Source organism: Danio rerio, chromosome 3, assembly GCF_049306965.1.
Source record: "Danio rerio strain Tuebingen ecotype United States chromosome 3, GRCz12tu, whole genome shotgun sequence".
In the NCBI taxonomy this organism is placed as follows: Eukaryota; Metazoa; Chordata; class Actinopteri; order Cypriniformes; family Danionidae; genus Danio; species Danio rerio.
In genome coordinates, this window is record NC_133178.1 from 3,610,137 (window position 1) to 3,631,616 (window position 21,480).

General features: G+C 40.9%; 1 protein-coding gene across 2 annotated transcripts; it reads right to left on the bottom strand.

Annotated features, from left to right (window-relative positions):
- Positions 1-21,480, bottom strand: si:ch73-106l15.2. 2 transcript variants are annotated; one of them, XM_073943886.1, is made up of 5 exons: positions 13,533-13,960; positions 12,217-12,312; positions 11,756-12,009; positions 11,555-11,673; positions 1-1,630 (listed from the first exon to the last, which is right to left on the bottom strand). In XM_073943886.1, the coding sequence occupies exons 1-5, from the start codon at positions 13,533-13,535 to the stop codon at positions 924-926; spliced, it is 1,179 nt and encodes a 392-aa protein (XP_073799987.1). In that variant the 5' UTR covers positions 13,536-13,960; the 3' UTR covers positions 1-923. The 2 variants fall into 2 exon arrangements, with proteins under 2 accessions (XP_073799987.1, XP_068074697.2); XM_068218596.2 differs by lacking the exon at positions 13,533-13,960 and adding an exon at positions 20,926-21,480 and having other exon boundaries at positions 3-1,630.

Below are 21,480 nucleotides of genomic sequence, written 5' to 3' on the forward strand. Positions count from 1 at the left end.
CTCCGAAGTCTTTAGGCAAAGCAGTTTATTGTTACAGCATCAGAAACAACAGAGACAGGTCGTTCGAGTGTCTGCTGAACATAGGCTTGCACACAGTTTAAATACATTTCTGTGTCTGAATACTCCACCCAAATTTACACATTACACACCTTCATCAGCTTCTCCACTAATGGGATCTTAAATATCTCAGGTGCCTGCCACCAATAGAATCTCAGGGTCTTTCAGGGGTCTTACCCATGTCCAGTTTAGGTCTTTCCTTCCTGTTTTAAAAGTGATGACTCAGCCAAAAAACAATGCTCAACAATATATCTTGTTCACTGTCCACTGAGCTGTCACCTGTAAGTTCAGCTGAAGTTCTCGGGTACTCATAATTTTTTAGATGTCAGTAAAAGTGAGTGTGGGCGCACGTGCAGGTGTGCTTCATCATGAGTTACAGAACAGAACGCAGGTGTCCTTTTGGCCTTGCTTCCATAAATCTTCCCTCATTGTGACATTAATGCTGCTCTTCTAATTTATCTTCTCATCTCTGACTGCATTTACACAGAATGACTTTTTTATTTACCAAAGCACACATACCTGATAATAATGCCACAGGTATGGGTAATAATAAAATAGATAATAATACTGAAATCACTCAAACAAGCATATAAATGAGAGTAATACATTCATCAGAAATTCATCAAGACGCAATGAAATCCCCAACACACTCTACACAACTCTCATCCCTGTCTGATATGCTAAAATCTTCCACAATGTAAAATACTGTTATGGCTTTTTATTTTATTTTATTTATTTATATTAAGCTGCTTTGACACAAACTACATTGTGAAAAGCACTTTTGTAATAAACATTAATGGAATTAATGTGGATAACATGGTAAAACATGATGAAAGCAGGAGGATCCAGAATTACACATGAAACATTCACTGGTCTTTAACAGGGAGGATCCTCAGAGGGTCAAGAGAAGTAAAGAAAGGAAAGACGGTGTCAGTGAAGGTGGTTGTGAATGTGTGTAGATGTGTGTCTGTTACAGGATCAGAGAAACACACAGTTCCTCTGTCATAATCCAGCTCCACTCTCACACACTCAAGATCCTGTTCAATATTAAAAGAAGTAGACACACTCAAGTTGGGTGAACTATCTTCATCATCATCACCATCCTCATCATCATCATCATCATCATCATCATCATCATCATCTTCATTATCTTTCTCTTCATCATCATCCTCATCTTCATCATCATCATCATCATCATCATCATCATCATCATCTTCATCATCATCATCATCATCTTCATCTTTCTCTTCATCAGCATCATCATCATCATCCACATTCTGATTATCCTCCCGATACCTCACACTCCAGACATCAGTGTTAAAGAAAACTTTTCCCTTTCTCTGGTTTGACTCTGTGGTTACTCCGACACTCCACCAGCGTCTCTCCTTCACCTCCACATCCCAGCTGTGTTTTCCTGAGCTAAAACCCTCTGACCCCAGAACACATGGAAACCAGTCAAATCTCTCTGGATTATCAGGAAACAAATGTTCGACGTCAGTCTCTCTCACGCTGGTCAGATCATCAGACACAACCAGGATTGGATGAGCAGTGTTTGGGTCCAGAATCACAGGAGCTGAAGAGACACAATCAACAGCTGCTTTTATTGTCATTGTTACACTGTATAACTATCAAGAGTGAGCTGAACACATATTATTATGACACGATTTCCCTCTGATTAGTGTAAGTGTTATTAGTAGTAGGATAGTCAAAAGTATCAACTTTGGTACCAATTAGTACTGAAATTTTAGAAACCATTTTCTGCAAACATTTGAGAGCTGTTGAGTGCATTAAACCCAGCTGATTGGCCATTATGTTTACCTGCACAACAGAAATTACTGTAATTGTCCATAAAGGTCATCCATTTACCACTTTTCACTGCTGTTAACAGAATGCAAACACAGATACAGGGACACTGGAGTGTTTCAAAGCCACATCCACGAGCTCATCGACATGGCTTTGAAGCGCTCCAGTGTCGGCTTGGCAAGGAGGCATTTTGTGTAGAGTTTGCATGTTCTTCCAGAGTTTGTGGGCTCCTCTAGGTGCTATTCCTCATAATATGTGCTATAGGTGAATTGTATAAACAAAATTGGCCGTAGTGTATGTGTAAATAAGTAGTGTGTGTGTAAATGATAGAATAAGAGTCCTGCATTTAAGTCTGAGCCCAACGGGGCCCAACTTTTTTTATGCCCCTCGGGCCGGGCTTCGGGTCAATTTTCACATCATAACTAGCACGCATATCGGGCTTCAGGCCTGCATTAGAAAAAACTTTGATTGCATGCGGTCCAGAAGCACCAGCGATGCCTTGCACATAGAGATGTTCAGCCATGTAGAATAGATTAAATTTGGAGCTAAAAAAACGAATATATGATATGATGAGCGCGTTGTCGAATATAGAAGCAGACTTTGTGGCCGTGCTTCCCCAGGCTGCTTCGGCCGTGGCTCTGGAGATGGTTTATCCCCCCAGCCCCGCGATGAACGATGAATTAATTGAATTAATTATAAATAACTAATTCATAACGAATTAATGATTTGTAGCCTACCGTTTAAACTACCTGACCTGCATGGTCTTTGTTTTACCCATAAACAAATCATAAATGAATAAAGGCAAGATACACACATAATCACCACCTGTCAATCATTTTATCTGTGGGACTCGTGAATAGGCAGTGATCTGTGTCGTTATAATGACGTCGGTAAAAAAGACGCACAACCAACAGGAACCAGCCAACAGTATCTGAGGTGTTCGCTAAAATGACTAAGTACAAGTGAGTGAAAGATTGAAGCAGTCCCGCTGACTGACTGGACCTGCTGTTTCGAGCGCATGGCTGTGTGTGCGTCTGTGTGTGTTAGTGAATGTGTGTGTGTGTTGTCACGTGATGTGCGTTTTCATCGGTAGTATGGAAGGACGGCTGCTCAGAAATGAAAAACGCCAGTGTGGATCGTTTTCGTTCTAAAATGCCATTTAAAACTAAAACCTATTAGTGTAAACGGGGCCTGAGTGTGTATTTTTCGTGAGTGGATTTGCAGCGGGGGCTGGACGGAGGATTGCGATGCCGGTGTTGTCTATCGGCCCAACCCGAATACGCAGAGGTGTATAAAGTACTACAGACCCATACTTAAGTAAAAGTACAAGTGCTCTATCAAAAAGTGACTTGAGTAGAAGTGCTCTTTAAGCACCATACTTAAGTGTATTCAACATTTTCAGTACTTAAGTATTGCAAGTAGTTTATTTCAAAATTTACTACTCAAGTACTGAAAGTAAAAGTACAAGTATTGTGTAATGTAGTTATTAAAGAAAGCAGTCAAAAACATCATATTGTTTTGTTTATTTTAAATATCTTTTTTGGGGCACTTGATTAAGCAGAATGAAAAGAAACAGGGCTTATGATACTGTTTTTCTCTGTAAATAGTTTCTATGGTACAAGAACTCACATCATCAGGCCCTTTTACCAGAAAATCCCTTCACTGATGAGATAATTCAGCATGTTCACTCACATACATACACTCTCTTTCTCTCTCTCTCTCTCTCTCTCTCTCTCTCTCTCTCTCTCTCTCACACACACACACACACACACACACACACACACACACACACACACACACACACACACTCACACACTCTCTCTCTCTCTCTCTCTCTCTCTCTCTTACACACACACAGACACACACAGGTACAATCACACTTTGGGAGTTTTGAAGTTTGATTGGTTAATACCATAATAAACAGGAGTTCTGTCTTCTGGAAGCACTCGTGAAATAAACTAAACCAGCAAACTAAATCCTGTTGCACTAATTCACTTGATTTTGATTTTCTTGTAAAAAAAAAAACAAAACAAAAACAAAAAACTGGAAAGCATGTATATTACTGTGTTAAATGAAAATATGAAATATTGTTTAGCTTATGGCTATGATTTAGTATGAATTTTTATTTATTTTTATTATGTTTTTAATTCAATTGGTCTTACACTTCATATTTTCTGTAGTATATTTATCAATTCTGGTACTTTTACCATAAACCAACATCTTAACCATTTGGTAGAGGCTGATATTTTAGAAATTATGGGATGTGTTGGAAAAAATGCACTGATTGTGTTAACTAGCGACATTAGGAGTTAAGAAATGCAATACAAAAATGATATTGCTTTTGTCTTGGTGTGACAGTTAAAGGGTTTTTTGTAATACAATTTTGTTCTTTAATACAGCAGTTAGATGTATGAACTGTGCCCTTAATTTGACCTGCTCAAAGAAAACACTCTTTCTGGATGTATCAAACAAAACTCATGCACAGAAGACAGCATCAGCATTTACAGCAAATAAACTCATGTCAATATTAAGCGCTGACGGGCAAGGTCTTCTTCACCTGCTCAACAGAAAGGGCTTTAGAAATGAATCGCTGTTCACCCATGGCGGGAAGAATATGCGGTTATCACAGGTAATAGACACAGTGGAGAAAACTTGCACATCAGGCACGTGTGTCAGGATCCACAGCTTTAACAGCCAAGAAGAGAGGAAAAGTAACTGTGGCGAGGGGGCGTGGCCGAGAGCCGTGGAAACGGAGTGAGGCCACCGCTTAAGTGGATACACCTGCGGTGCGCACCTGCCTCGGATCCCACGGAAGGAGCTCTGGACGATAAAAGGAGGAACGATGGCAGAGGAAGCCGAGAGAGGACCGGGCCCGGACATATTTTACTTTTGCTTTCAGTTTGACGGCAGTCTCCGTGAGGAGCTGCCGTTCGTTTGTTTTGGTTTAGATGGCAGCCTCCGTGAGGAGCTGCCGTCACTGTTATTAATTAATCAGTTAAAAACTGCGTCGGTTCTCCGCCTCCTTCCTGGCGGCCAAAGGGCCGTGAACTTCATTACAGTGGTGCCGAAGCCCGGGAGAAGGAGGGATGCGTTGTCCAGATGCCCTCGCCGCTGAAAGGGGGGCGAGTGTTCGGGAGTTAACCCGAGTGGGGGAGAAACCCGTTTGTCTGCCCAGAGTGCTGGGGTGGCCTGAGGCTGGCGAGGAAAGGATCTGCCTGCTGCTGTCTCCCAGCATGGGGAGGAGCAGGGGACGCGGGGCTCTCCATCGGAAGGGAAAGTGCTGAAGGGAGCCATCCCACAGAACCCGGGGGAGTCGCCGCGATCCGCCATGATGCCGTAGCCTGCATCCGTCCACCGAAGCGGGAGCGGAGCAGGAGACCAGAGATGCCGCCAGCCAGCCAGGAGAACCGCCGCCGGACACCAGAAGACGGACGGGTGGATAGATTCCTCCATAGGGCTCCCAACACGTCGTCGCATCTCTCAGCTACCGAGTGGCATAGAATCTGGAGAACCGAACCCCAATTTTTTTTTTCCTCTCTCCCCTTTCTCGGTCTACTCTGTCTTTCCTCCTTTTTTCCATCTCCTTTTCTCCTTTTCTCTCGGCCCATCTCATATAGGTCTCGCGGGTGCTGTGCCATATCTTTAGCTCTCCAACCCTCCTCCATCCCGTGGGGAATGAATGTGTACTCAAAAAATTTAAACATTCTGTCGATTCCTGTAAATATTCCTCACCTCGCTAGAGAACTGTATTCTCACCCTGACACTAATTTTTCTGACTTTTTCATTTCAGGTGTAACCCACAGATTCCAACCGGGCTTCTCAGCTCTCCCTTTTATTAATCTTTACCCTATTAAGCTATCACTGATTGAACCTGAAACTGTCAATCATCTTATTTAAAAAAAGAGATTGCCAACCACTTGATTGGACCATTCTCTGCCCCACCATTTAAGATTTCATGCATTTGCCCCATTAGCACAGCAACTTGCAAATTCTCTGACAAATGGATTTAATCTAATAATTTTAGAATACCCCATCCCATTCAAATTTCATATAATATTCTAATCATCTCTTCCCCCCCACATCGCCTCGAGCCAAACTTATGGATTGCTTTCCTTATGCAATGGATCGGCTGTTCCTTCTTCTGCAGTGATTATTTGCACCGCCATTAGATATTAGCCTATATGGTGCTGCCCCATCAGTTGGGTTCGAAGGTTACTCAGAGGCCCCTGGTTCGCCACCACATGCCCCCCTTAATCGATTTCCACTCCAGAAAACAAATATTCATCAGCTTTCTTCCAACTGTACCCAAAAGATGCTGCCGACATACTATGGGGAGACGAATGGACCACCTCAAGCATTCTCATTCATTGTGATGAGGAAGACACAGTATAATGCATAGACAAAGGCGTTCCTACTCACCAACCTTTAATGCTACCCTTTAGACATCTTATTTGGACATCAGCAAAAAACAATGTATCACATCTGCTGAACACTTGCCAGGTTGCAAAAACCAAATCACTGACTCTCTTTCTCATTTTTCTTACCAGTAATTCTGGTCATTGGCATTCCAGAAGTGCACCTCAACCCAATGCCTGTCCCTCTCTTTCCAGAAACGACATTACCTTAAACCACCCCCTTTATAACCTCCAACAAACCCCTTATCGCTTATCCTTCAAGTAGTAGTCCTCAGAATCCTTCCGTCACACATCACATCAGGATTCCTTCCTGAACCATTTTCCAGCCATTCATTCAGAATTGGCATACCATCACAGCAGCCATTAACAGTCTTTCCCAGCATCAGATCCAGACCCTCGGTCATTGGTCCTCTGAAGCTTTTTCAAATCCTACATTAGTCTCAGTCTTTTTATCTCAAAGAACCTCAGTCGGTTCTATTAAACCTCTCAGCCCAATCTTGCCACCCTTTTATCCTCTAGCCAAAGCCATCTATCTTTCCATCCCTAGCAACCCCCCTCTACAGTGCAGACTCCCGCAGGAGTAAATATGAGCTTACCTCACCTATCACGGGGCCAGATGGAATCTGCGGACGTTTTTTGCTATTTCTGCTGAGAATTTTGGTAAAAATCTGCGGATTTCTGTGGAATTATTTTGGTATCCAGCGGAGTATCATAACTTACGCTTTAATATATTAAATAAAAAGTAATAAATTACTGAATAAAAACTGAATAAATTCCAATTTACACATTTACTCAAGTAAATAAACAGAATTTATAATGGGCTAAAAAACTGCAGAAATCTGTGGAATTCTGCGGAAAATATTTGTGGGCCTACCTATCACCCTCATCTTTCTGTTCCCACTGCCAACATTGAGTGCTTCCACTGTCCCCTCCTAGCTCTTTACCCCTTGCCTTTGACTCTCATATAACCTCCTTGCTTCATCAGCATCAAGGTTATTATAGTTAACAAAAACTAACAAGAAAACCAAAACCAAAATGTAAAATAATTGTCGTTAACTGGAATAAAAATAAAAACGAGTTTTTAAAAAAACTCGAACTAACTGAAACTGTATTGTGTACATACAAAACTAACTGAAACAAACTAAAATTATAGCAAAAACCTCCTTCGTTATCGTATTTGTAAACGTATTTAATACATAATCTTACTGTAAGCCGTTTAGAAGTAAATTCGCGCTGCAGGTGTTTGAGCCACGCGGCACCTCAGAGTCTATATTCCTGCTGCGCCAGATCGAGCTGGTTCTCCTCCAGTCATTCTGGCTGTTACTCCCATGACAAAAACAACGAGTGAACATGAAAGCAGCACAGCGACAGCATTAAATACAGACACTTTAAACTATTACTTTAACACATTTGTGCCCACAATAATGGATTTTATCTCTGTATCACAATCGCGAATGAATCTTTTTAACCGGATCTTCTAAGTGAACCGGTTTAACTAGTTTACCAAATCGAACTGAATCATTTGAAATGATTTGCGTCTCCAGTAAACACTTATCCACAAACTACTTACTTATTGGCAGATCGGCTCCACGTCACGCCCGTAAAAGCACGCGCTTTTCTGCTGTGTAAACATACAGTCAACCTCGCGCCCGCTCTTTAAAATAACATCTGACAAGTGTCTGTAACTAACGAGTGAAAATGGGGTGTGGCTCCGTTAACAGCGTCTGTGTGTGCGTCTATGTGTGTGTGAATGACTGTACTTTCAATAACAAGTGCATGTGCGCGGGACTTTCTTTTTCTCTGATGCTCGGATTAAGTTATTTTCTGTAATATATCGTGACAGAAGAATAAAGCACAAGATGTGAGATGCTACCTGTTGAGCCTTGATTTATTATTCTGCTGCGACCACTAGTCAGGTAAGCTAATCTGTATTTTTTTTTAACTCTATGCGTTATGACGTCGTTCATGAGTATCTGGAATATGCAGGTGTAAGTAATATGAATCATCCACATATCTTTTGCCACTTCATTATCTGAGATGTGAAACACATGGAAAAGCTGCTTGAAGACAATCAGTGCAGTCGTGCGAGCACACACTTAAGAGACCGTGCTGGTGGAGTGAGTGTGTGTTTACAGGAGTTTGGCTGATAAATGTGAATTTGTAGCTAAATCGTTTGCCCGCAAAGCAGCATTTCGCATTGTTTACATCATTGCTACAGCATACCGTGAACGCTAGACACTGTACATGTCATGATCAATTTTAACAAATAAAAACACTTGTAGCTTACAACTTCTGCTTTGAGGAGATTTTAGCCGAATCCAGCACTGAACTGGGAGAGATTCTGGAGCTGTTTTGTCAAAAGATGCTTGCTGTGTATTTTATAATTCTCTGGAAGATAAGTAATATTGAACTGAAGGCACTTCTGTCTTTGTGTCGTGTCCTTTGGAAGCCCAAATACAGAAACAGACGAAGCTCTGTGGAAACAGCCGTGTTTAGACGCAATTTTAGTTTCATCTCTGCAATAACGTTACAGCGCCTCTGGCCACGGCCCTTACCTGCATGCGCAGTGTGGGATGCGCAGTAAACGAACTTGTGATGTCACACGGGGCGGAAGTATTTTTTTGTAGTCCCCAAAATTCGTTCATTGTAGGCTTCGCTAAGCTAACTGTAAAAACCAAGGTCTCCCTTTGCATTGAATTAGAACTTTTTACATTCAGAGATGTTGTTTATGTTCACACAGATACATTACACATCAACTAAAGTTTAAAATATGAGATCGTAGTGGACCACCCCTTTAATGTTGAAATCGTGCAGTAACAGAAAAACCAAGATATCCAAAAATCAAAGTAACAAAATAACAACAAACAAAACAAGAAACTATGACAGAGTAACTAGAACAAGGCTCAGGAACTACGGCAAGATACAAAACACATCTCAGGAACAACATACCAAACAAGACAAACGACGCAGTGACAAACAATGGGTGAAGGGTGTATAAATAGTCCATGAATCAAACAGGAAAAATGGAGACAGCTGTGATGCAATCAGTATAAGTGGGTTCCGGGTGTGTGCGTGAGGTATGTATGAACTTGTAGTCTTTAGGAACTGTAGTTCGCTCTCAAGAGTTCACTAGCGAACTACAGTGCCCTCTGGTGATTACAGACAGTCATGACAGCGCGTGCACGCCAAAGGGTAGGGGTGTCCCAATTCTCTTTAGCTTGAAGGCGTAGGGCTAAGGGGAAAGGGGGAATAGCCCTTCGAACTAAGATTTTTCAGGACCACACTTGAAACCAAGGGCTAAGAAAAATTTCCCAGAGTACCCCAGCAACAGCTGCACCCGAAACCGATCCACAAATTAGTATTTTTGTCATTATTACGAATTTTTACAACAAACAAATAAACACATGGTTTATATATTTATACCCGCATTTGTGTTTTACTGTCATGCTTTAAAAAAAAAAAAAAACGCTAAATAAAAACAGCTAAATTTCGCGATCTATAATCCCTACTCATAATTCCTGTGCAGCCCCACAACATTCTGACACTCGATGACACTGGAATATCCTGTCAGTGAAGTCTAGTGGCTGTCAATGAGCTTTTTACAATGTCCGCTATAATGTTAATGCTGTTTTTGTGTGTTTACATTGATGAGTATACTATGGCCACTGTGTTAAATGCACAGTATTACGATCTTATTGCCACATTAGATCATTATGATAACATTATACATGCCTTCAGTGATTTCCTGAAGATAAATACTAAAAAATAACACAACTGGAATCATTACAGCAGTTGCGATCATCTGATCTCATATAAAGCAAGAAATCGCGAGGACATATGACGACGTGTGCAGGTGGTATAGTGCTGTCCCATTTCTTTGGGTAAATTTTAAAGCCCTTCCCCTTAACTATCGGTTGTAAAGGCCAAGGGGAAGGGGAAGGGGTAGGGGTACAAAAATAGAATTAGGATTAGGCCTTAATGTAACTTCTACAAACGTATAATGCACATGATTTTGATAACACCTCTCCAAACCAGTTCTAGTAATCTAAATCCTCCACAATACACACACTTATAAATGATTCCTACTTGTCTTCCAAGTGCAGATGGGCCCTTGAGCCTGTGCCCATAATACCCCATGGTTTCTGCTACATTCATTCTTATAATCGCACAGTTAATATAATTGGGTTATAATTGCACAGTGTTGGGGATTAACTAGTTACCTGTAACTGCATTACGTAATTTAATTACAAAATAAAAGTAACAATAATTTGTTACAGTTACTGACAAAACGTGTAATTAACTTACAATTACTTATGAAAATGTTAAAGATTACAAATGGGGTTAAATCTAAATATGTTTAATAATATTAATCTGTTGCTTTGCCTGTTTTTGATAGGCACGATGCCTGCAACTAAGGCCTTGGTTTTCCAGTTTGATTGCACAGCACCACGTCTACCAGTAACGCTAATCCTCTTTGCCGCTGAAAGCAGCAGGTGAGTTTGAGATCGACCTGAACTCAATCTCCCCTCGCCGTGCGAAAGGGAGGAGCCCTTGGCTCGAGGTTCCTTTAGGCTCAGGGCACTCTCCCGGGACAGCATGCCAAACAAGTTTTGTATAAATCATGAGCTAAGTGTGAACTCTTGAAATGGCTAACAATGTCTTTACATGAGTTCAACTCAATAAGCTGAAACTCAGACCAAGTGAAAGAGCACTGTTCACACTGTATAACCATCAAGACTGAACCGTACACAGATAATTATGGTGCAATTTGGAGATTTTTCTCTGATCACTGTCAGTGTTATTAGTAGGAGGGTTGTGTAAAATATCAAGTTCAGTTTCAATCAGTGCTGACAGTTTAGAAACGTCCAACATTTGAGCCCTGTTGAGCACATTCTTAAACACCAATGATTGACCATTGTGTTCATGTGCTCAATAGAAATGACCGTGATTAGCCATGAATGTCATCAGTTTACCACTGTTAATCGCTGTTCACCAAGTGCAAACACAGATACAGGGACACTGGAGCATTTTAAACTCGCATCCAGGAGCTGATTGACCTTTCTTTGAAATACTCCAGTGACGGCTGGGCTAGGAGACATTTCTGTGTGGAGTTAGCATGTTCTCTCTGGGTTTGTGGGCTATTCCTCCGGGTGCTTCAGTTTTCCCCACAGTCCAAAGATTTGTGCTATAGGAGAATTGCATGATTCAGAGCAGCTAACAAGTCTAAAACTTTAGCGTCATAAAAACTGTCTATGCAATTCTGTAGTGTAGACTCTTACTGTAGTGGACAACGTCTTGCATCTTCTTCCAGACTCTGTACTGCAGGTTCCCCAAGTACTGAGACACATGAATCAAAGCTCCAGAAGGCGTCTGTGGATCCGGCTGTGAGATCTGGACTCTGGAAGAACATTCAGGAGTCAGAACTGCAGTGGCTTTGGCTTCAGAAGCAGAGAGAGCAGAGACAGCAGCAGATCACTCACCTTTCCATTGAGCCTGCAAACTCCTTCAGAAAGCAGACGTCATTGGCTTCCAGCATCTCCTTCGTGTCTCTGATTGAGTCTGAAAGAGCTGAATTGTGCGTGTTTATCTCCTCCAGCTTCTCCTTCATCATCTGCTTCTTCTGCTCCTCTTCCTCCCTCAGTGCAGTGATTGTAGCTGCTTCTTCATCTCGGAGAAACTGATGAAGCTTCTCAAACTGCTGTTTAATCTGATGCTCGGTGTCATCAGCTTGAGCCTAAAAGAAAACCACAGACACCTCAGTCATCTAAAGCAGCTCACATCAACACATCTCATCAATGATATTGGAGATAAACTCAGATACCCGAAATATAGCATAATAAAATAAGAACCCAATGTAAATTATAGTTAATATAATTAATAATCATATTTGCAGATGTGAATAAAGTGGGAATAAAAACAACTCTTCATTGTATTTCCTTACCGTGATGTGTTGAACTGTTTTCTCAAACTCTACTTTCATTTCTTCATTTTGTTCAAACTTTTTTTGTGTGGTCTTCAGTGCAGTATAAAGCTCCTCCTGAAATGAAAAAGCAAACACAGAACAACAATACTTTATAAACTATAGAATACCACGATACAGGACTGTGAAAAAGTATTTGCCCCCATCTATCCATTCATCTTCTGCCACTCTGGGGCCGGATCATGCGGGCAGCATTCTCCCAGTCATTTTCTCCAACTCTTCCAGCATGATCTCGAGGCATTACCAAACATGCAAGGAGGCATAGTCAATCCAGCTGTGGTAAGGAGTCTCCTCTGACCTGGAGATGGCCGGTTACATATTTCCAGTTGAGCACCATGGCCTCGGACTTGAAGGTACTCATTTTCATCACCATTTACACTTGGCAGCAATCGTCGCAGTGCATGCTGAAGGTCCATGTTTGATGAAGCCAACGGGACAACATCATCTAAAGATGAAGTCCTGTGGTTGGTCCCCAAACCAGATCCCCTCTGGCTCAAAGCTTTGCCTAGAAATTCTGTCAATCAAAATATTGAACAGAACCAGTCAAAAGGGCAAAGGGCAGCCCTGATAGAGTCTTACAGACACTGGAAACAAGTTAGCCTTTTCGCCGGCAATGCAAACCAATTTGCTCTGTTCATACAGGGACTAGACAGCTCTTACAGAGTGCCTTTGGCACCATAATCCATGCCATGAGGCACACGGTTGAATGCAAACCACATGTGGACAGGTCAGTAATACTTCCATTAACCCTCGAGCACACTAATGAAGGTATAGAGCTGGTGCAGGGTCCCACTGCCTGAACAAAATCCGCATTGTTCCTCTTCAATCCAAGGTTCAACCAACAGCTGGATCCTCCTCTCCAGTATCCTAAAATTGACTTTTCCAGGGAGTCCCTGTTCCTAAAAGTTGGAACCACCAACCCAGTTGCCCAGTCCAGAGGCCCTCTCCTAGACCTCAATGCGATGTTGTCGTGGCACTGCTTTCACACTAGCTCATTTGATCCACACCCGGGTTCATTTGATGTCAGAGTTCGATATGTTCAGCTAGTGTGAATGTTGCCTCCTGAACTCAGGTGCTCACCTGTGATCCATACCTAAGTCCACCTGAAAGAGGTTGTCTGGTCTGTCTCCTCAAAAACTATTTTGTGAACATTTTTTATATTTTTTGTATTATAATCAATTCAATTCAGATATCAGTATCAGATAGATGCAAGTGGCTCTCTGTATTTTGGTTTTAGTACCAAAAAAATTAATTCAGTAAAAGTGCATACGTCTTACCATTTTGGCACCTGGCAACAGTTGTACACAGAAAAGCAGCTTAATGGCAAAAGTGTACTGGGGTTTTCAGAAGGAAAATAGACAGTGTGAACAAAAAACAGCTGAGAAGGTGGCAAGGGGGGGGGGGGGGGGCAATCAAACTTCGGAATCAGACGAGACAATTGAACCAAGTGTGAAAACACCCTTATAGTCCTCTTCTATGGTCTCTCGGAACTCAATGTCTTCAGCCTCTTTCGAGATCTGCTTACAGTTCTTCGGAAGCGAAAGATAAAAATCCCCTTGACATCTGGTTCAGCAAGACACTCCCAGCAGACCTTTAAAATATGTTTGGGCCTGCCAGTTCTGTCTGTCCTCCTCCTCATCAGCAGATTTATCTCACCCCATGTTAATCATTCGACAGCTCTGCCCCTCTCTTTACCCGAGTCTCCTAGACATACGGTCAGAGATCAGATGAAACATCCTCAAAGTCAATCATCAACCTCCAGGCTAATGTTTTCTTGGTGCCATGTGAACTGATGGACACCCTTAAGCACAAAAATGGTGTTTATTATGGACAAACTGAGACTAGCTCAGAAGGCCAACAACAAAAAAATCACTCAGATTCAGATCAGGAATTCAGCCTCTCCGTGTATCCCTGTCATTACTCACATGAGCACTGAAGATCCCCAGTAGAATGATCAAGAGCCCAGTTGGAGTATCTTACAGCACTCCTCCTAAGGCCTCCAAGAAAGCCATGCAATCTGCACTGGTGTTTGGCCCATAAACTCAAACTACTGCGAGAGACCCATTCCTTACCCGTAGGTGCAAAGAGGCAGCCTTTCGTTCACCAGGGAAAACTCCAACACATGGCGGCTAAGTTGGAGAACTATAAGCAAACCCTTATCAGCGCATCACCTATCAGCATGGGCAACTCCAGAGTAGAAGAAAGTCCATCCCTTTACGGGAAGTTAAGTTCTGCAGCCCACAACTGAGCGTGGAAGTTTAGTTCGTACAGTCCAACCTCTTGCACAAGATCTGACTCCATCTCTCCCAGTGAGCTGACATACCATGCCACAGGAGCCAGTTTCAGTGTCTGATGATTGAGTTGTTTCAGTACTGGCTCTGACCACCACCCTTTCCACAATCACTGGGCCCTTATGGTTCCTCCTGCAGGTGGTGGGTGGGTCTACAGAAGGATGGTCCCTTGTTAATCTTCTGGGCTGAGCCCTGCCTAATTCCATATGGCAATACACACACTCCCATTTATCTCAAAGTAAAGGGATAGTTCACCGAAAAGTGAACATTTTATCATCATTCTGTAAACACAAAAGAAGACATTTAGAAAAATGTTGGTTTCTGGCACACTTTGGCCTCCATAGTATTTTTTTCTACAATGAAAGTCCATGGGTCTCAGAAACCAACACTCTTCAAAATAAGAAGATAGATAAGAAAGTTTGAGGAACCGAAAATAATTGTAATTTTTGTTTCTTGTTAAACAGATTAATAACCTCAACTGGTATGCCCAACAGGTAAGTAAGGGCGTACTCACACTATGCTATCCGAATCATGCCCAGGCTCATTTCCCGGATCGTTTGAGAAGTGTGAGTGCGCTGAATCGGGCTCAGGCACGGTTCACTTGGCTGGCCCTGGCCCGGTTGGAAGATGTGGGTTCACGGGCGTGGTTCACTTGGGCTTTGGCACGGTACGCTTTGTGTAAGAGCAAAACGCGCCAAAGCCCGAAACAGAGCGAGACGTGACTTTTAAGGGGCTGTTTCATATGGATTTATAAATCATTCTTACTGTTCAGCGAACCTAAACTGTCGTAGATTATTACAGACACAAACTCCGCACTTCACCACAGCTGCACCTTCAGCAAACCTCTTAATTTCTGCAGCACGAGGGCTTTATGACTGTTTATGAGCATCAGCATTGGTTGATCTGTTCGGCGAAATATCTGACTGCGTGTCACCGCATCCTTAAGGACTAAACCGATATAACTAGAGAAATATCCACTGTGCTGAGCGAGAGCGCTTACTGAACAGCGCAGCTTCAATGACGTAAGCGTGCCTAGACCCGATTGTAATGTGTGTGCGGGCCGTTGAGGGAGACGGGAGGGGGGACAAGCGAGCTTTGGCCCGGTTCGAGGCAACTGTACATAGTGTGAGCACAGCCTAAGATTCAGGTTAGGGGAGTGGCGATGACATCTATATGGCTGAAGATTCAGAACACCCCACTAATAATACCAATGTTATCTAAAAGATAAAACAGTAACACTGGTGAACACTGCAGTAAACACTAAAACCTGACCAGAGACTAAAAAAATTTGGATGATGTGACAGTGCCTTTTTCCATTAAACAATTTGAATGTAAAATGCCTTATGACATGCACAAACTTTCACAAAAGACTTCTGAAATTGGAGCCTGGGGATGCGCAAAAGGACTGCCTGATGGAGTCAGAGGTGGAGCGACAGAATCAAGCTTCAAACCTTGAACGTCAAATCAACCCTGCCCCTTTAACTTCTCACTTGACCGCCGGTCTCTGTACTATAACAAAGGCTCGCTTATATAAATATATGCACTTAAATTTTAAAACACCTCATAATACACAATTTAAAAGCTGTGTGATGTACACTCTATATAAATTTATTACATTTACAGCTCTATTAGTTACAAGATTTGCTTTCTTGAATATTCATATTTTATAACAGCAAATTCAGTAGATGAACTCAATAACATGCCGAAACTCAAAATGTCAGAGATGTCCTTTAAATCAAGTTCAAAGAACCTTACAGGAGAACAATGTGGAGATCGGCTAACATTAGTTTTGTCTTGTTGACAAAACTAATTGTTCATGTTGTCTCGATCATGCATCCTGAGCCCCCCTCTTTGCCCTGTTCTTTACCTTCTCCACCAGAGCAGCTCCACACAGAATGTTTAAGTTTTGAATATAGTGTATCTTGTGGCTTTATATTCATGTTTGGTGTCATTTTAAATGACATTTTAAATGTCATTTTTTGGGTGCAGAAGTGTCTGTGGGATCCTGTAGACAGGATACCCCATTGCAGTTTGTGAGTCTCTGAGCTCTGCACCAGGACACATATGCTGCAATGTATTTCTACATGGTCAGGTATTCATCTCCAACTCTTAAATGTATCTTTGAGTAATTGATGTTGTACAATCTTGATTGGCTTGTTTTGTTTAATTATGTGAATTGGAATGGAAAATCTTATAGATATATAAACTAGATATCGCATACGGATCCTGGGCATGCGTCAATAGCACCGCCACATTGGTTCAGTGCTCCCAGGACAAATGTCATTCAACCGCACCAGACAAGACAGTGTTATTACGTGAAGATGCGGGACTTTAGCGATGTCTATGGATGTAGTAACAAGCAAACAAAGAAAACAAAGCACAAAGGCAGAACATTTCATAGGTAAGAGTCAGTTTTTACGTTTTTGTTTGTTCTGAACTTTTGTGCTAATCAGGTAATGTTATTGATGATAACAATCACTTACTGCAATCACCATAAGGCAAAGCAGCTCCAACTCGCACTAAACACTCGGCTTATGCTAGTTTTGTTGAATAAAATCAGTAAACAATGCAAAAGAAATATGACAACGAGATGCTGCGCTGCCAGAAACTTGCATTATTGTCGGCTAGTGAAAGAGTCGTTCATAACAGAGATTCATTCACAAACGAATCGCTCCCTCCGTCAGTATGAGAAGTGAAAGCAGGAGAGGAGCTGTGTTTCAGGACATGATTAGATCAAATTTAACAGGGAGGGTGGATAGTACATTTCTGTACACACAAACACAAGCTTTTTGTCAGGAATGCTCGTGCGATCACTGATCCATCAATGTAGAAAAGTGATGTAAAATTATATTTTTCGTAATTTAAAAAAATGCATACCGACCTCATAGATCATAGATATATGTGTTAATCTCTGGCTCTGGATGGCCACAGTCCTCCACTGCAGCTTGGTCCCGCATTCATTTTAAAGGATCGCTATCCTGTACTAAAATGGCGGCTCTATTGACGCATTCCTACAACAACAGGGTAGGCGACATCTAATGTAAATATCTATGGCAAAATCTTTGCCTGACAAATAAATGTACAATTCTTGTTTAACTTTAATTTCTCCTGAAATCATTTAAATCTAGTAGATTGTTGAGGCTGATGTTTCCGCAGCCTATGACCAGGATTAGTCATACATTCAGGCTCAATGGATGGAGCATAGGCACAGCATTAGAGACCTGTTGACTTCTGACAATCACTGACTTAGTATGATATAATCTAGTGGCTAAAACAAACTTTCTTTAAGTATGTTTAAGCATGGGGCGGCCTATTATTACTTAAAGGAAATTAGCCTATCTGCTAAGAATCGGAACTGGCGAGGATGTCGACCATGGCTTGTTATTATATGTATATAAAATTATGGTGTAATGTCTCGGCTGTGTATTTAAAACATGGCAGTTTCTTTGTTTACATTTTGGCTTGGTACGTGAGCAAATGATGTATCTCTGTAAACCAATAGCATTCAGCTGTATATTTAGCTCCGCCTTTTGGTACCCTTTGCAAAGGGTGCCGAAAAATTGGTACACCTTTTGACAGTGGAAACGGCCATAAAAGTGTACCTAACCGTACTGTACCATACCACTCAGTGGAAACAGGCCAATAGACCTATTACGCACTTCCGCATTTTTCTAACGGAAATACGTCAATGTAGTGCATTAGAACTTCCTGTTATCATAGCAGCAGATACGAAAAATGGCAGAGTCGAAGAATCGCAGTTTCTGTTGTGTTCCAGGCTGTTCGTCTTCTAACCAAAAACAGCCCTACCTTTTATTTCATTCTTTTCCTCTGGATCCAAACCTGCAACCCAAATGGATACAGGAGATACGTAGAGAGGAAGGACATAGTTTTAATGTAAAACAGGTAGCACTTATGTGTGCAGCCGACACTTCGCTCCGAATGATTACAGTGGTGGCTGCGTCGTTCGCCGCCTGAAGAGTGGTGTTGTCCCGAGCCTATTCCCTTAGAAAAACTTTACAGCTACTTTGAGAAGGGAGTCAGTATATGACAGAACGTCAGTCTAAACAGCTATGCTGTGAAGATAGCGACACAGTGCAGTAAGCATGGATCACGACTACGTGACACACCCACCTGCATTGAGGTAAAGTTGGTTTTATATTCACACATTCGTTCATTTAGAAGTCTCTATATTATTTACCATGTTACTTTGAATATTCGATCAAAATTAGCATGCAAATATGACTTGAAAACAACATTTAACGCTGGTTATTTGACTGAGAACAATGCTGTACTTTGACAGTCATTGGCTGCTAATATGATTTCGCTATTTAGAGTTTGCAAATAATACTTTAAAGAAATTATATTGTTAAGGGGAAAGTCTGAATGTGCAAATATAAAACCAGCTTTACCTCTATCCCACCTGCAGTTAAGATTGTTCATAGTGTATTTAGTTAACGCTAGTCAACTGTGTGTACCGTTATGCAAATCTACCTGAACAAATTAATGTTAATAATATAAGCGGTTCACGAAACTCAACTAATAAAATAAAATATTTTTATTTAAATAATGAAACAATTTATTGCTGTGACATCTAGTAAATACACTAAGTTTTATCATACTAGCATGTGTGGAAGTGTTTAAAACAAGTGTGTTACAACTGGCCCTGTGTTAGGTTCTGCCCCGCTCTCCCCTATTTTAATTGCATGTATTTAATTACTTATTTAATTAACTTCGGAAGACAACTCAGGCTCGCTGAAAACACTCTAGCTGCCTTTTCTCCGCCAAAAAAACTCATACCGGAACTGGGTTTACACATTGTTTACGTACTTCCGGTTTTTGCGTAAAAGGTCTATAGAGAACTCAGTCTGCTGTATATTTACTTTAAATGTCTATTGCAGTCGCTGTCTACACTGCAAATGAAGTTGGTGTTTACTTGTCAGCGTTTGTCAAATACAGATTTCTACACTTTTTTTTTTTACGCAGTGGGTGTTTCACTGTGGTTGTTTGCAGTGGACAGCTGATTCACAAACACATTCATATTATCCACATTCTACTTTTCAGTTTTATATATAATTTATATATATAAGGGTATATTTTAATATATAATTAAGTCTATCCATATATTATTAGCTCTATTTATCATTCAGATTAAACGAAATAGAAAACTAATTAAATAAAGTCATTATAATAACAACTTTTAAAGATCTACAGTATCTGTGCAATGCAGAGATGGACCCAGAAGTGTTGTTAAAAAGTGAAAGTAAAATATTTACTCTGTATTTTTAAAGTGCAAAATAAATAAATAAATAAAAACATTTAGAAGATTGCATTTTAATTCAGTATTATGAAATTATGAAATTATTTGTAATTTATTTATTAAAAGGTAGCACATATATCAAATTTACACCACAAAGCAGGTGGCGGCAGGACACTGTCATTCATGAGAAGATTTAATAAAGTATTTAACTCTGGGACATTTATAACAGATAATATAAATCTAAATTCATAGCAGCATCAAAGTAAAAATAAATCCATTATAGAGGAAATAAACTGAATTAGAAGGGAGAGGTTGCAAACATAAACTTTCCTTGATAAACAATAGCTTATTTATATTCTTAATAACTTAAACATTTTCAGACACAGAGAGCAGTTCAGTTTTACCTGATTTATTATATTATGCTACTTAGACCCAATAATTTCTCAACATTCCTAGCACCAGGTTTAATTGCAATAAAAACATTTTATTTGGGTGTAATGGAACTGTGAAAAAAAAAAGCACACACAAAAATTAAAATAATGTAGTTAAATTTGAGTGGAAAAACTGCTTATGTGGCTTTTTTTTGGCTTTTTGACTGCAGTTCTCGGACTCGGTAGGTAGCACTGTCATAAAAAATTAGGGTCCTATAGGAATGCGGCCCTGAAAGTGCAACCTTCAATTTTGCAGGCAGATAATATTGGCTGACACTGTCATGAATGCTGATTATTAATTATTCCGGCTGCAGTGCTCACTCATGAACACTAGAGGACGCAGTGAAATACACCATGAAAAATCGAAGCACAGACCGTGAGCAGAAACACACAAAGCAAAAGTGAAAGGAGACTTATCATTAAAATACATGCAAGGTTACAAAGAACGGTCATTATTGCAGAGGAAAATCATACAGCAAACCTTTACACGTACAAAAGTGATTCATGTTTTTTTTTATTGATGATCAATAACTTTATAAACCAATATGGAGGCAAATACTTTTTCATCGTACAGTATATCTGTCAAACGAGGAATGAAATGGCAAAAAGAAATACTGCATCAATACAGGCCTACTATTATTGAGGTTTATGACTACTTTATATGTGAAAAACACAAAAAAATGTGTCTTACCTTGTAAGCAGGCACCACTTCACCGATGGGTCTGAATTTGTGATTGTCGTGTTGCTGTGAGGTTACACACACCAAACACACCGGCTGCTTGTCCTTCAGACAGAAGAGCTTGAGTTTCTCACCGTGTAAACTGCACATCTCCTCTGATCCTGATGAACGTTTCTCTTTTCTCTCCTGATGAAATGATTCACACAAGTTTCTTAACACAAGATTATTTGGAGGATCATCTCTAGAGGATCTTCTCCTGCAGACAACACACTCCTGAGTGCCCTTAGTTCTCCAGAACTGCTGAAGACACTCTCTACAGAAACTGTGACTGCAGGATAACACCACAGGATCCTTGAAGATTTCACAGCACACAGAACAAGAAATATCTTCAACGGAAACTTTCAGCGAAGCCATTTTCACAGTTCGAGCTCAAATAACTTTACTTTCACTTTGTGAATGAATGACTGAATCCAGCTTCTTATTCGCAGCATCTTATTGACGCTATCCGGTCCACCTTAAAAACCGCGACGCTTCCGTTTTTCAGCTTCTTATTCGCGCGCTCAACTT